This window comes from Callorhinus ursinus, unplaced genomic scaffold (genome assembly GCF_003265705.2).
Source record: "Callorhinus ursinus isolate GAN/ISIS: 27379988/994484 unplaced genomic scaffold, GSC_fseal_2.0 scaffold21, whole genome shotgun sequence".
NCBI classification, from domain to species: Eukaryota; Metazoa; Chordata; class Mammalia; order Carnivora; family Otariidae; genus Callorhinus; species Callorhinus ursinus.
Genome location: NW_027397083.1, coordinates 25,763,762 through 25,781,032, shown reverse-complemented (window position 1 = coordinate 25,781,032; position 17,271 = coordinate 25,763,762). Strand labels below are relative to the sequence as shown.

Here is a 17,271-nt window from a genome sequence, read left to right as displayed (position 1 = left end):
GTTTGTTGGTTTTGTTGGTTGTTTCCTTCGCTGTGTCTAATAGATTCTTGACTAAGATCATGCAAAGTCTTATTTTGTTATTGATTCTAAAGAGAATGGTTCTAACTTTTCCCTGTTCAGAATGATGTTTGCCCCAGGATTTTGGTAGGTGTTTTTGATCAGATTGAGGTAATTTCCTTCTTTTCCTGCTTTTCTGTCATAAATAGGTTTTAATAGTACTTGAAATGTATCAAATGCATTTTTCTGCATTAGTCAACATAATTTTATGTTTTTCTCCTTAAATCTGTTAGTGGCATTTATTACATTGATTGCTTTCCTAATAGAAAAAAAAGCCTTTCTGTTCCTTAAAGTAATCCAACATTACCATGATACATTATTTTTCAAATAGTATGGAATTTAGTTAGGCAATATTTTGTTTAGGATTATTGCATTTATTTTCATGTGTTTGATAGGCCTCTGTGTTTCCTTTGTCATATATTTTCCCTTGTAACCAGTTTCTCATTTCCTTGAGCATCCTTCTGAGTATCACGACAACATAAAGGTTAGTAAATTAAATAGAAAAAAAAAAAACAAAAAATGGTCCTATGGTGACCCTGTCCTCCACATGCTTTTTAACAGAACTGTCTCTGAGTAAATATATTCCCGGGGGAAGAGTCGGGGTTGTCTTATTTTCTTAATATGTCGATAAAAAACTTTGACCTCAGCATGTGTTGTAAAAAGAACGCTAGATTCTTATTTCGACTTTAGCTGTAGTTACACTCTCTTTGCTCTGTGATCTTAAGTTACTTAACCTCTCTTACCACCAATTTCTAGATTTAACACCCTGGTTTTCTGACCCCTGTCTTTTAAATTCTAATCATGTATTTACTTTTATCACTTCCAACAGTATGGTTCTGAATTGGTGGAGACGTCGGAAAGCTCGGACCAACTCTGAAAAGCTATACAGTCGATGGGAGCAGGATCATGACCTTGAAACTTTTGGATCTCTTGGGCTATTCTATGAGTATTTAGAAACAGGTAATTTTTAACCACGGTCTTGAAACATAAGAGTCAGGCTGAGTAAAGTGAGTTTTTTTAGCTCTTAATATTTTTTCCTGCCTTGCACCTAGTAGGTATCCAATAAACCATTGAATGGTGGATGAAAAGACAGGTGGATGGATATATTCCTTGCTAGATAGAATGAAGAATGAAGTTGAGTTTCAAAACGGCAATGTTAGAGGGGTATTTCCTATCAACTGAATGTTAAGATTGTTGAACCAAATAAAGTAAGGATCACTTTTTAACTCCTGTCTCAAATTAGCTTGCATAGCTCTCCTGTTTGCCTCACTGACAGCCCGGAGAGAGAGTAAGTTGAAAGACATGTCCAGAGCCTGACATACATTTAGTGTAAGTCCTTTAATTTCAGGCTGAAAAGAAGCGGACTAAAAGCAGTTGTGTAGGGGAAGTTTATGTTGAAGACAAGAAATGCATAAAAAATGCTGAGGATTGAACAGAGAGATTTTGAGGTGAAATATTAGGAGGGATGATGATGGAGACTGCTTGTAAAGTCTACTTAAATGTTTCCTCTCAAGTTATTTCTCTGCTTCTCTGGTAGAATTAAGGAGGACATTTTGCTTTACTTACTCTCGGGGCCCATAAAAGTATGGTGGAATGAAAAAATGACCTGAAATTGCTACTGATTCTCCACTGTGATAAATATACATGATACCTGGATTGAAATAGGTGAATTTAGGACAAATTGAGAGAAGTCTGTTTCATATAGCTGGTTGTAAAATTGGGCAGTCCTCACTTTATAGGATGATAGGGCTGTAATTTTTAATTGTGTATCAAATGCATTTGTGCATAAATGCATTAGGGATTATCGCTGCAATTAAAAAATGAAATCAAGGTTTCATAAGAAAATTAACTACCATTTATTGAGGCACAGCTGAGTTAGTTTATTCTGGATGTTTTATGTACATTATCACTAATCTTGAAACATTCCACAGAGTACTCATTATTCACTGCATTTTGTTTTAGAGGATACTGAAATTTGGATGGGTCAATTTTGTGGCCATGTGCCACAAAGATTTTTAAGTAAAATGTGGTATTTGAACCCAGAAGATTCGAGTTGTTTCTACATAATGCTTCCTCTGAATTTTCAGTAGAGGTGTTCAGTTGGGTTAGTAAATGGCAAGGCTAATTCTTTTGAGAAACTCTTGTGAGAAAAGTTGAAATCCAGAAACACTTGAGATTCATCTAAAAATAGAGGGCTAATAGAAGAGTCTTTCTTTCTCCCTTCAGTGGAAAGCCATTCCCGTATCTCTTATTATATGGTTTCCACTCACGTGGGAAGCCCGGACTGCCAGTTGAATGCATTCTTGTACCTCCGTCATTGTTGGAAACAAAAGAACAAAAATGGGAAAAGAAGCTAACTTACATAGGTGTTAAGTCTTTTTTTTTTTTTTAAAGAATTTTTTTTATCTATTTATTATTTGAGAGAGAGAGAATGAGAGCTAGAGAGCACGAGAGGGAAGAGGGTCAGAGGGAGAAGCAGACTCCCTGCTGAGCAGGGAGCCCGATGCGGGACTCGATCCTGGGACTCCAGGATCATGACCTGAGCCGAAGGCAGTCGCTTAACCAACTGAGCCACCCAGGCGCCCTAGGTGTTAAGTCTTAATGAGGAAAGAGAATAAAATTTATTTAGGAAGATGTCAAGATAGGATAGAGGATCAGGACCTTAACAAACACCTCATTCCAAAAAATTGTGTATTTCCTTGTCCCACATGTAATTTATATATGTTGTAATGCTTTAGATGACTTATTTTCTGGTTTATTCTCAGATATCTTCCTTTGCACTGCCTTTTCAATTCTTAGCGTCTTCAAACCTTTAACAGTATAGTTTGTACACTGTTGTAGTTGGATATGTTTATATGCCCAATACATGCTGGCTCTTGGAAGCATGCAAATGAATCGGTCATTATCCCTGATCTCATAGATTTAGCAAGATAGAAAAACTTGATTACCCCACTAATGTGTCACTACCAGTGTTAAGACTAGACCAGCATAGAGCTAAACATAGCCCCTAATAAAATGGTATGTTTTAAGAAGAATAAAGAGAATCTCTTCCCTAACAAGAAGAGATGCTTTCTTCATCTCTGACATCTTCATCATCTGACAAGCAGATGTCCAAAGAAACAGCAAGGACAGAACTGTGCTGTACATGCCCAATTTCTCCTTTCTGTTCTAGCCAGTAACTAAGTCGCTATGCTCCCAGTGGGGAAGAGGAAGCAGGCAAATTGAAAGAGGCCTGGAGTGTTTTGCTGGTGTAGATCCCTCCAAAATGAGGACATTGCAGGATTTGGGCAAAGTCTTCCCCCTTTTCTCCTTCACAATAATGAGTTGACTAATTTTTCTTTTTTCCCCACAGTTATCCAGTTTGGATTTGTTACATTATTTGTGGCCTCTTTTCCTTTGGCTCCTCTTCTTGCTCTCTTGAATAATATTATAGAGATCCGAGTGGACGCCTGGAAACTTACGACTCAGTACAGGAGACCCGTTGCTGCTAAAGCTCACAGCATAGGTGTTTGGCAAGACATTCTTTATGGAATGGCTGTCCTTTCTGTTGCAACTAATGTAAGTGGACCAATTGTGCTTGGGTGGCTTTGTATTTTATTTTATTTTGTTTTCTTGGGGGTGGGAAGATATGAATGATGCTTATTAACTCAGTCTTTTCCTGTGTTAACTTCATCATGGTGACAGTCCATAACGATACATCATCCCTACACTTTATTTTTTTTTTAGAGAGAGAGAGAGCATGTGGGTGAATGGGGGTCGGAGGGAGGAGCAGAGGGAGAGGGAAAGAGAATCTTAAGCAGGTTCCACGCCCAGCACAGAGCCTGACACCAGGGTTGGTCTCACAACCCTGAGATCGTGACGAGTCGAAATCAAGAATCAGATGCTTAACCAACTGAGCCACCCGGGTGCCCCCCATCCTTACACTTTTATGCACTAAACAACATAGAGAAATTTAGGACATGCAAACTCTTAGAAATACAAGGAAAACTGTAAAACCACTCTCCTTGAAATACCATGATAGAGTTTCATAGCACATGACAAAGTAGACAGAAAATATGTATATATGCTATAGGAATGGTATTTTCCCATCCTTCCCTAAGCTCTGGAATGGTATAAATACCATGTTTCTTTTAGGTTAGGTAAGTCCATTTAAAACCATCTGGCTCTGCCTTCTACATTTTTAGTGGTAGTTTTTGTTTTGTTTTTGTAAAGATTTTATTTATTAGAGAGAGAGAGAGCAGGAGAGAGCATGAGCAGGGGGTAGAGGGAGAAGCAGGCTCCCCGCTGAGCAGGGAGCCCAGTGCACAGAGCGCTGGATCCCAGGACCCTGGGATCATGACCTGAGCTATATAAATATAGCTATATATATAAATATGCTATAGATTTGACTAATACAGTTAAAGCTTGATTATAGATGATGTTGTATACGACAAATAGAGAATATACAACATTTACATGTTATGTTTATGGAGCACTTATTAAAAAAATGATAATAAAACTAAATTCCCCAAAAGCAGAAATTTTTACAATATATATTTATATACAATAATGGTATAAAAATTGAAGTTGATAATAAAGATAATTTAAAAAAAAAATCTAACCACCTAACATTCACACTTCTAAGTAAGCTTTACTATATAAAGAGGAAGCAAAATTGAAATATAAAGAATACTTAATTAAAATGAAAACCTATAGGAACTAGCTAAAACCACAGTTACAGAAAAATTTATAGCAATAAATGCTTTTATTATTAAAAAAGAGGACTTGAAAGCATGAGCTGAGCATGAGTTCAGAAACTTAAGGAAAATATAAAACTAATCAACAGAAAGTAGTAAGAAATAATTAATAGAGATATAATCAGAAATAGTCAAATTGGAAAACAAATAAAAAGCAGTATAATTCCTAAGTGAATCAAGAGTTGGTTCATTGAAAATATGTATAAAATAAACAGAACTCTGAAAATCTCCAGCAAGAAAAAAAGACTTACAAGATACAGGTGAGAAAATTATGAGACTGTTATATGTTCCTTTATTCCAATAAATTTTAAAATCTATTTGAAATTGTCACCTTTTTAGAAAATAAAAACTGCCAAAGTTTATTCAGTAAGTGATAGAAAACCTGATTGGACCAGTAGCTATCAAAGTAGTATTAAAAGTTTTTTAAAAAGCTACCACTAAGGGGCACCTGGGTGGCTCAGTCGGTTAAGTGTCTGCCTTGGGCTCAGGTCATGATCCCAGGGTCCTGGGATCCAGCCCCCTGGGCTTTGGGCTCCCTGCTCAGTGGGGAGCCTGCTTCTCCCTCTAGCCCCTGCTCATACTCTCTCCCACTATCTCTCTCTCAAATAAATAAATAAAATCTTTACAAAAACAAAACAAAACAACCTCCCACTAAAAATGTAGAAGGCAGAGCCAGATGGCTTTAAATGAACTTACCTAACCTATAAGAAACATGGTATTTATACCATTCCAGAGCTTAGTAAGGAAGGATGGGAAAATACCATTCCTATAGAATCAAATATTGAAATTAATTGCACTGAACTGTGGGAAATTAACCATCACATTGTCTTCTCTCTTTCCGTTGCCTCTCCACCAATCCCCTACCAGTGTGAGGGCACGTACATGCGTGCACAGACACGTATACACATACCATCCTAGCTAATGAAGTTCATTCAGGCAAATGAATTTGGTTAAGGACAGTAGAAATGTGCTTTGAAACAGATGTAAAAAATAACAAGGCATGGTGGAGAGAGCATGATTTTTGGAGCTAGATACATTTAGGTTCAGTTTTCAACTTGGCCGCTCTCTAGCTGGGAAATCTTGGAGTACTAATCAGACACTTGAAAAGGACTATTTCATGTTGTAGGCCAAAGACTCCTATATTAACCTAATTTGTGATAGCATTTTAATCATTTGCATCCATATGGAACGGAGAGGTATGTAAATCAGACGTTTTAAAAACTAGATTGTTAGCTCAAGATTTCCCTCTTGCTTTGTCTTTCAGGCTTTTATTGTTGCATTTACATCGGACATCATTCCCCGTTTAGTTTACTACTATGCCTACTCAACGGATGCCACTGAGCCCATGAGAGGATATGTCAATGACAGCCTGTCAACATTCCTCATAGCTGATTTTCCAAACCACACTGCACCTTCGGAAAAACGAGACTTCATCACTTGCAGGTTTCCTCTTGATTTCTAGCTTTCAGTTTTATTAAGCCCTCCATGGCTTGAGATGCAAAGGATTTACTTAGGGCAATAAATATCCTGGGTCAAGTGCATCAATTTTAGACTTCACTCATCGTATGAATCTGATTTGGAAAAGTAGAATGTTTAAAAGTAAAAGAATATTATGGATAAAAATAATATCAATTTTGAATTGTTTCTTATTTTCTAAGTTTATTGGAGAGATTTCTCACCAACAAATGCCCCTTTGTCCCAAGATAAAATATCTATTAGATCATACAGCATGATCATATTATATCTGCATTTAACCTACTTGAATTTAACTATATGTTCTTAAAAAGAGATAGACTGAGAAAAGGAGAAATAATATGGTAAACTCATCATCCATCCCATGTACAGGGTTTCTTCCATGCAGGGAGCATGAAATTAGATTTGTGAACCTGTTTCCATACTGAGCGTCTCATGTACTGTGAGGGTCTTTTTACTCTATGATTTTTTTTTAAAGATTTTATTTATTTATTTGAGAGAGAGAATGAGAGAGAGAGCACATGAGAGAGGGGAGGGTCAGAGGGAGAAGCAGACTCCCTGCCGAGCAGGGAGCCTGATGCGGGACTCAATCCTGGGACTCCAGGATCATGACCTGAGCCGAAGGCAGTTGCTTAACCAACTGAGCCACCCAGGCACCCATTTTTACTCTATGATTTAAAGATTGTATATAATAAATACATATGACATAAAGATTATATATATCGTATATAATACATATCTAGTATATCAAGACCACTTAACTTAAACCCTTAAGCAAATTACTTCATCTGGGAAACAGCAAGAGACAGCAAAATGTTGGTAGACACACAGGTAGACCAAACCATTGTTAGATTTTAGATTTGCATATAGAGGAATCATAATATAGTGTTTACGAGCATGGACATGTGTCCATTTTCTTGATTTCATCACTTCCTAGTTGGACTAAATCTTTGAATAATATCAATGTCTAGCAACTTTCTAGAAAACTGAGCTTACAAAGTTGAGCACTAAGAAAATCCAGAAGAATAGTAAGAAAAATAAAAACAATGCAGTATCAGGTAAGCCAAAAGAAAATAGAGTTTTAAAAAAAACAGTCAACAATGTCAAGTCCTATTCTCAAAAGATCACAAAAGATGGAGATTAGCATGTTTCTTCAGTTTAATGACAGGAAACAATGTGTTTCAGTGGAGTGGTGGATAGAACTACGTGTGTTAAGGAGTAGCAAGAGAGTGAATGGAGACAGATTAATTTTGCTGACTCTTTTGAGAAATTTGAAGGGCAGGAGAGAAGTTTCACTTGTGTCTCCTGCTATACCAAACTATATTTAAGTAACATGTAGCCATGATTTTTATCTGTGCAAAAATGAAATGTATCATAATAGCAGTTAACTTCCTGTGACTTTACTTTTGTAGTCAATTAAAAGTGTCTCTTAAGGGAAATAATGCTAGGTCTCTATTTGAAGCTATAGCTAATTTTTTTTTTTATTTACCTCTGTTTTTCAGGTATAGAGATTACAGATATCCTCCTGATCATGATCAGAAATATTTTCATAATATGCAGTACTGGCATGTCCTCGCTGCCAAGATGACCTTCATCATCGTTATGGAAGTAAGCCTCTCGTAACTTGCCTTCCAGTTAGTCTGTCTTCTCCCTTCAGATTTCTAAAGGTATCTGCTCAGCAGAAAATTAGTATTATCTCAGTAAATTGTTTCGAAGGAAGTATTCGTTGTCCTGAAGAGCAACTTAGGGATATTTTCAGTACAATGGGTTGTTGCCTGTTATTCACCTACTATTGTTGAAGATATCAGGGTGACATAAAGAAAGAAAGAAATGGGGCCTCTTTCCTCGAGGTCAGGAAAAGGACCGAGAACGCGCGGATTTTACTGAATAGCTATTACATACTGGTTCCAGACACTAATAATAACCTTGTAAGTTAGACTTTATTATTCACTCTTGAAAAATGAATCTGAGACTCAGCAGAATTGGCAGTGGGTTTAAAGATAATCAGCTAATATTGGAATTGGGTTTTGATGCCAGATGTATCACTCCCAAGCATCTGCTCTGTCCACTGTATTATGTTTGCCCCTTTGTGGAATATCTAATCTTATTATGGATATAGGACAAGCATTAAAACAGAACAAATACACGTGGGGGATGTGGGTAAGTTTCAGAGTGACGTGCTATATCAGAAGACATGAGGGCCAATAAAGGAGACAGAAATAAAGGTAAGGCACTTTTTTCACTCTGCCATGAAGTTCAGTAGTAGTCAGGTCTAATGCAAGCACACACAAATTCTACGTGATGAACAAGAGAGCAGTCTTATGTATCCCCCTCCCCATATTTTTCTTCTCTCTTCTCTCTCTCTCTGTTCTTTATGACTTTATCACTCTTTCGTTCCCATATTTTCCATCATAAGTTTAGATCACCTTTCAGTCTGGTCAGTTGCACCGGGGATTTTTTTATTTTTATTCATTATTCTATTAATGTTTGTAATTATGCCAGGCTCTGACTCACTATCATCCTGGGACTTTTCTTCACCTTCTTTTGTATTGAAAACTGTATTTTCTGTGGTCTGTGTTTCTCCCATTCTTGGTTTACTAGCTTATTTTGATGAAGTACATTTTTCAGTAATTTTCTGAGGAAAATTATGGGTGGTTATTTGTTGAGACCTTGAATATTGAACATTTCTTTTCTTTCCTCAGAGATGATTAAATGGTATAGGATTCAAGATTGAAAGTCATTTTCCCTGAAAAATTTTCAGCCAACTTTATTTAGGTATTCCTGACATTTCTGAAGACATTGCACTATTTTCTGTCAGCTTCAATGTTGTTATAAAATGCAATACCATTCCAATTCCCCAGTCTTTGTTTATGATCTTTTTATAAATTAGTAAGCTTTAAGGATTCTCTCACTAGTCCCTTCTTTTATGAAACATCACAAGACAGTTTCTTGTTATTGGGTAATACTCATTTTTCTGGACACTCACTGAGCCCTATGGATCTGAAAATGTACTTACCCTTCAAGTTGAGAAAATTTGCTTGTACATATTTTTTTTAATTATTTCCTTCTTTTCTCTATTCTGTCTTCTGGAAGTTCTATTACTCAGGTGTTATACTTCCTGTTTTGAAATTGTAATTATTTTCTCCTATAAATAGATGAACTCATGTTTTTGTCTTTTTATTCTGCTGTTCTTTTGCTCCTTCATTATCTCTGTTTCCTCTTAGTTTCTGTTTGTCCGTTTCAATCTTTTTCTTTTGCATTAGAGACTTTCTTACGTATTTGCTGATTCTTAGCAATCTGCTCATACTTAAGAGTGAATAAATGAAAGCTGATTGTACGCTTTGTGTGCATACAGGAGGAATGTCACTTGGTAGGTTTCACTGTAGGGTGATGAGGTAGTGAGGGGACCTTTTCATTTGAAACCTACAAAATTTGGTATCTGCAGTTCCAATTTCACAGACTACTTAGTTTTCCCAGAGAAAAATCCTCCGAACTCCTTTCTATTGATCTCTTTTATGGCTGCCTGTGTTCTGAGAGCTGAGCAAGACAAAGAAGACTAAGGATCTTAGGATTCACCGAATTTCACTTAGTGGCCCTATTTTCAGTATGGCGCCACTCCTCCGTCCTCCACTGTCTCTGGTGCTCCTGAGTTCACAGCTTTCTGTTTTGATTGCTGCACAGAGTAAATTACTCATTTGTTGCCAGGTTGGAGAGAAGTAGTACCCAGATGACGATGGGAGAGAGGTCCTGAAAATTCCAACTTTTCCTTATACCAAATGTTGGCTAATCCTCTGGTTTTCAACTCCACGCACATGTATGCTTTCAAAGTCCTTAGGACCATCTTTCTTGAGCTTTATTGAAGATCTAAACAAAGTTGGCTTTTGACTTGCTGGGATTTACCACCATCATATCACCAATTGCAAGTTTAAGTGCCAGCTTTCTTTACTCTCTTGAGTCTGTTATCACTGTTCCCTCTTTTTTTTTTTTTGTCTTTGTGAGTTACACCATTTTTTAAAATTCCCTTACAAATATTTTATTAGGTCCTCAGGAGTGAGCACAGATAAAGGGCATATTCAATAACCATGATCAACTGGAATTTCTATAATTATACATTTTCATATATATTTACTTGTTTAATGTTTGTCTTTCTGGGAAGGTTCCAGGACAGGAACCATATCGTTTTGCTTTTCCTCATGCCTTCTCTGTTGAGCACGGTCTATTGAATGAATGATTTGTAAGAATTTCCCGTTGAGTGCTCGCTTCGGCAGCACATATACTAAAAAAAAGAATTTCCCGTTGAACATTTGACAAGTCTAACAGTGTCCTTGATTTTCTCTTATGTTTCCTCCAGCATGTTGTGTTTTTAGTTAAATTTTTGTTGGCCTGGATGATCCCTGATGTTCCAAAAGATGTTCTGGACAGAATCAAGCGAGAAAAGTTAATGACTATCAAGATTCTCCATGACTTTGAGCTTAACAAATTAAAAGAGAACTTGAGAATTAATTCTAGCGAACTTGCCAAACAAGTCTTGATTCAGGAAAACAAAGCACAACTGGCTAAATCAGCAGTCTAATCAACATAATGAGCAAGCAACTGGTTGCCTGTCTGGCTTCACGATTTTCCCTGGGTTTTGGGCTAGAGGCCAGAAGGCATGTGTCAATTTCACCCCACCTCCTCTTCCTTCTTTTTTAATTCAGAGTTTTTGTACACTTCTACAGAGGCCACCTTTGTGAGATTGGAAGAATACCACTTGTCTACTTCATTGGCTGAGCTCTCCCAGATATTGTTTTCTGGAGTTCTAGAAATGATTGTTAAAAGGGCATGTTGAATCAGGATATTGGAAAATCATGGAATGTTGCAGTTTAGAATTAAAGGCTGGACCTGGGCTGCCCCATCACGTTCCAGTGCATCTGCACATTTTCATGGTCTTCTATTGGGTTGTTTTATAACTCCTTCCCATCAAGAAAAATGTTGGGACAAAAAGAAAGGAAGTGAAGAGGCCCCCTGAGCCATGTATATCCTGCCATCGCAGACTATGTGAATGAAAAACCAAAATCAGATGACTTAAGAAAACTCACATATTAAAAATGTTGGGTAGATATCATGGCATGGGTTTGTTCCTGAAATCATCCTAAGTTAAGTTAAACTTCCATCAGAATCCCAGATTCCCCCTCCAGGTCAATGCACAATTGATTTTTCAAGAGACTGAACATTTGGGTTTCAACAAAAGACTTAACAACTCTGTTCTTTAAAGACAACATTTTGGTAACAGTAGTTTCAAGGCTGAATTGTCTTATCTGGAAAACAGCATTAAGAAGTTGTTAGGTTGCTTCAGTTCTTCAAGTAAATGAAAGCTATTATAGAGAAGTAAATGTGTCTTCTTAGTAGTTAACGAACGCAAGACAATGAATATTGGTTAATTTATTGACCTTAATCTGAAAAAAATCGTTGAATTATTTTTAAAAATCATTTTTCTTCTACAATGCGTATTTTGCATCATGAAGCCTGTTTGAGTATTAGCTCTTTGTATAAGTTAGGTACAAGTTGTTTATGAAATTTGATCTCTTTGTTTAAAGCAATCTTGAATCTTTTAATGAGTTTACACTGTTTTCTATTGATGCATCATTTCATACAAGCTCAGTGCCTTTTCCCTATGCCTTTGACACACAAGAAGTGGTTGTGCTGTTCATCTGACGTGATGTGGCATCTCAAATCTTAGCTTGTTTTAGAGAAATTGTCAATTTAACATCAGTCACAGAGTTTAACACCAAAAGTAGATCAACCAAGTAAGAAGGGGGTGATGGATTTGATAGCTAAGTGGAAAAAAATTAATTGCATTATTTCTCTCATACTTAGGCCCATGGCACATGTACATCAGTTCTTCTTTCTCATAAAAAAAAGTATATATTTTTAACACTATAAAGTGAGAGATACTGTTCAGATATAGTACTTGCATCTCTAGCTTCAAATTACACTTCAGTTCCAAAAGAATAGTGTTTTTTTAATTGCATACCAAAGAAGAAACTTTATCACAAGATATTTTTTAAAGCAGTTTCATTATTTGATACTAATACATTTTTGTAGAATTGCCAATATTAAGTATATGGCAGGTAGTATTAAATAATGATCAATATTAAGCATGTAGAAATGAGGATTATGAATTTTACAAAACCATGAGACAGTTACCCCAATATTGGCAGTAATGACTTGTCATCCACTGGGTAGATTTTATAAAAAACATTTTTGTGTAATTTAAAATGATCTCATTAAAGAATGATTTCATAGGAGGAGGAGACTTATTTCTTGCTTGAGAACACCAGTCAGGGTTACTATGAAATAAGCCACAGATGCAGTATCTTTGGCTTGTCATATCAAACTCTGTTACTACAGTGTTGTCCCTTTGCACAGTTCATACATGTTGCTTTCTTCCTAGGTGCTAATAAAAATAAGGAAGAGTGTGGAAATTGGTTTCTTGGATATAAGTTTTAGTTTGTATGGCTTAACGGTATTTATAGACCTAGAGCGTTAAGATAAATAAAGACAAATTTAACTCAAAGTTATCTGTACACTGCAATCTTGAAAACAAACCAACTCCAGCGTCGGGTTTCTAGAATGTATGGAGAAACTAGCAAGAGAGGAAATAGTTTTAGGACAAGTAGATAGTTCCTATGATTGGTAGATATTTCCTTTTAAAATGTTGACAAATACTTTGTATCCATGTTTCCATTTTCTACCAAGAAATTTCTCCTTGTTTCACAGATTTTAAAATGAGATACAAGTATCCCTCACTTTCATAAAAGCTTGCTAACCAAAATCTAAAGCCAAATCAATTCAGGTAGATTTGCTTTATCTAATTAAACTCATGTTATTATGGGAGAGCTGAATTAAGAGCACCTGACTACCAAATGTAAGTTGGTATTTATCATCATGGCTGATGTTTTTATCATCCGATCAAATCCATACTTATTTTTTTCAGAAATGTCCCAGGAAACATTGGGATTTTGAGATTTTACTTGAAATAATTTTAAGTGCAAAAACAAAACAAAACAAAACAAATTACATAACTCTTTCAAATGTCATCTCTAATCCTTTCCTTCATCAGTTTTTCTTTGCACACAAGAAGAAGAATCCTCTTCAAAACATTTATTTTAGAGGAATCCATCAAGAAGGGAATATCTTAATTAGATGGAATGCTGTCCTATTTTTGCTGCATCCCATGACTCCTCTTGGCTTTAAGATTCTTCTCTTAACTAAGCCATTAAGCAAGTTATCAAGGAGAAGATGGAACGAAGATGATAAGAGGAGGGACAGAGAATGAATGAGATAGAGTTCTGTCCTTCTAAAGCTATGCATGCTTCCATGGGCAAGACGTTTGTGGAGGAAGCGTGGTGCAGCTGTGGGTGGTAAGAGGAACGTCTCCCCTAAGCCATCTTAGTGAGGATGAGAGAAAGCCAAAGATGTTTCAAGTTGAAAACTGTTCCAGGTCAAAAGTAAAACTTGGATTCCCAAATGATTTTGTACCGTCAGGTGCTATGTGCAGCTGTGAATCTCTGTTGATTGACTACAGTCGAGGGTGAGGAGTTTGTACTGCCCATTCAAAAGGGGAATTACGGTTTTGAAAGAACCTCTCTATAATAGTTGTTTTTAATTAGCAATAGTTATTATGTTATCAAAGAATGTTAACAGGGAAAAGAGCATTTCCAGAAGTACCATTGGCTAGGCTTTGAAGTCCGCTACCACGATTCACCATGTTATTCTTTTTCTAGACAAATTTTTACTCTTCTGCTTTATGTGTGATAATTCAAGTATGTCAGTTATTCCAACTATGTAAAAATTCATGAGAATATTAAAAAATAGCACAGTTCAATGTATATGAGATACCTTCTTCCATTCCCCCCCAAAAAACATTTGACTAAGAATGTCTGTCTTTCCTGTAAGTGATTTTGTGCCATGGTTAACCAAGAAAATAAGTGCTCTTTTTTCTTTTCTTTCTTCGGTTTTTTTTCCCCCTCCCCCGAGGAGATGTGTATGGGGTTACACAGGGAAAGTTGCTCTTTAGTAACACGTATGTAAATCTCAAGAGATTCAAACTCATGCAGTGAATAAAGTAATATTTTGACATGAATTCAGTTTATTCTTACAGTAAACTTTGATGTAATTCTTCTGAATTTGAGTGCTCTCAAAAGATTTTTAAGCCTCTTTTTGTTTAGAAACATTAAATGCATTACATGTAACATGTTTGATTCACCAGATTACATGTTTGTGACATTTAGAGATGTAAATTCCTCAAAATAAGAGGCTGCATGGTCCAGAAAATTTGGAGGAAGTGGTACTTTTTGTTGTTTTGCCTCTTCATTTTTTTCTACTTTGGGAAGTTGATAAAGGTGAATAGAAAGCCCCAGGAGAAAAATAGTATGTTGAGATATATTGTGAATAAAAATCCCATCTTTCTGAAAAAGAAACCCACATCCACATACCTTGGAATTATCTGGGATATTTGTGAGAAATTCATATCCCTTGGTCCTATCACAGATCTCTAGGAACAAAATCTTTGGGAGAAGAGCATTAAAAAATCTCCCAAGTTACATTTTACTCAAGAATTTCCTCAGAATGCCACATTTCCTGGCCTAAAGCACTTTTTCATAATAACTCTCAAACTTGTCATTCCAATTCATCAAGGAGGTATGTCAAGGCAGGTAGACTAGGGATTTCCAAGTTCATAGAACTGTTCTAATTCTGCAGTGTGCAGAAGTAATCCAAATCTTATACCTTAAGAGCCCTAGACTTGTAGTTTCTACTTAATTAAAAAAAGAGAGAGGATAAAATAAAATATATTTACTTTTACCAGTATATTCAAGAAAAGAAAAGTGCACACTGGTCAGAAGTCAAGGTGACTCCATCACATTCTCTGTAAGAAAGACACATTTTAAGTTGAAGGAATTTAATCAGGACAGTGAAACTATGAATATTATAGAATAAAGAATTTGTTATAGAAAAATAGGACTTTTGAAACTGTGAAAGTGGGAAGCAATGGTGTCGAAGGGAGATTTGGAGGGTCAGAGAAAGGCACTGTTCACCTCTCCTGGAACACTGTGGTTGGTGGACAAATTGGAGCACTTACCGGATATTCAAGAGCTGAAGTGAGACTGGGAAGGAGGGCGAATGAAGGAGTCTTTGGAAGGTCATTGCTTCCCTAAAGCTACTTCTGTGAGTTTGCAGCCCAGCTTCCCTGCTGGTCAGCAAGATCTGGACATGAAGTGGAGAAGAGTGAGACCAGACTCCTGTCTGTGTGTCCTTCGTCTATCTGTCTGCAAAGATCTCCAGAGGGAAATAGCAGCTGCTTCACTTCTGTCTGCCTCTTTTGCAAATCTCACTGACACCATCTAAGGAAAAGACTTCTGGGAATTACAGCTCCAGCTTAACCAAGACTGCCGTATAAACAAAACTTTACCAAATTAATGAAACTATTGATCATCTGGATGATGTGACTAAAAAACAAAGCCAATTTGCCTTCATAAAATGTTGTATTTAATAACTAAGAATAGGAATTTCTTTTCAAGAACGTTGTAAACACAGTCCGACCAAATGCAAGGCCATTAAAAAAAGAAAAACTTTGATTTTATTTTCTCTGTCTATAATAAAATGAATCTAGAAAACAATAATAAGATAACTAGAAAATTATGTGACAGATTTTGAAATAATTTATGAATCAAAAAATCAATCAAAATAAAACCTAGAAGATAGTTCTAATTACATAGAACTAAAAGTACTGACTGAGCAGCTCAAATTTTGTGAGTGTACTAAATATTTGTGGGTTGCTTTTAGGGGAAGTATATAGCCTTCATAGGCTATTCAAACAGAACGAAGAAAAAAATAGGGTAAGCATCAAAAGAAATTAGAGAACAGCAATGAAACAAAGGAAAAGGAAGGAGAAATGAATTTAAGGGGAGAAATTAATGAAAAGCTTACAGAAAACATTTTTAATGGGACTGTGTTAGACCCACCCCTTTTATTATTAGAAGAAGAAATTACACTTCCAGTAGTAACGGCCTGGGTTTTGTTCAGATCATGAAAACTCCGAGAACACCTAGAAAAATTGGGTAAAATGTTTTAAAAAGTTGGAAATAACAGAATTACAAAGCAAAAGGGGACTTTCAGCCTTTTAGAATCAGTATCCAGGAGAGGGGAGAAAAACATAGTAAGCAAGGTCAGCCCGTGTTTGTGGTGATTTTTCTCTTTAAGGAAATTGGGAGATTCCAAAAGCAAAAGTACTAGCTAAAAGGGAGAGCAGCTGAGCCGAGCATTCGACAGACTAAGGGCTTTGGAAAAATATTTAAGTTCAGGGCCCACCAAGGATAAGTAGCCTTGGTAAAATTCCAGGGCTGTCTGTTGAGTCTTCGCATATAAGGACACAGAGAGGTTGAAAGGCAACAGAATGGAAAAAAGATACTCCATGGAAACACTAACTTAAATAAGAGAGATCTATACAAATATCAGGCAAAGTGGATTGTGAGGCAAGATGTAATAACTAGAGTTTGAGGTATTTTATAATGAAAAAATGGTAATTTTTTAAAAGTATAGCTAAAGTTGTATATCTAATAACATACAAGAAAATACATAAAATAAATGTTGGTAGAACTAGAAGGGATAATAAATCCACAGCCATGTTGATATGCTCTTGTAACAGGTAGACTAAGCAGAAAAAAGAAAATGCAACAAGGACGTGGAATATTTAACAATGCAATCAATCAACATGACATAGAGATAACATTACATCAAAAATAGCAAAATACACATTCTGTTCAAGGTCACATGGAATTTACCAAAACGGAACATATTGGGCCATAAAGCAAATACAATTTCAGAGAACTGAAATCATTTAGAGTATGTGTTCTGACCACAGTGGATTAAACTAGAACTGAGCAACAGAAAGATAATTAGAAAATTTTTAAAATATCTGGAAATTAAGCAACACAGTTCTCAATGCCATTTTGGTTAGAGGAGA

General features: G+C 36.1%; 1 protein-coding gene across 3 annotated transcripts in view; it reads left to right on the top strand.

Annotated features, from left to right (window-relative positions):
* Positions 1-15,987, top strand: part of ANO5 (anoctamin 5) — a 106,808-nt gene extending 90,821 nt beyond the window's left edge. For all 3 annotated transcript variants that reach the window (XM_073904849.1, XM_073904848.1, XM_073904850.1), the window contains 5 exons: positions 887-1,017; positions 3,410-3,615; positions 6,058-6,236; positions 7,769-7,874; positions 10,618-15,987. In XM_073904849.1, coding sequence (XP_073760950.1) covers positions 887-1,017; positions 3,410-3,615; positions 6,058-6,236; positions 7,769-7,874; positions 10,618-10,839 — 844 coding nt within the window. In that variant the 3' untranslated portion in view covers positions 10,840-15,987. The remainder of the gene's footprint in view (positions 1-886; positions 1,018-3,409; positions 3,616-6,057; positions 6,237-7,768; positions 7,875-10,617) is intronic.
* The last annotated feature ends 1,284 nt before the right edge of the window (positions 15,988-17,271 follow it).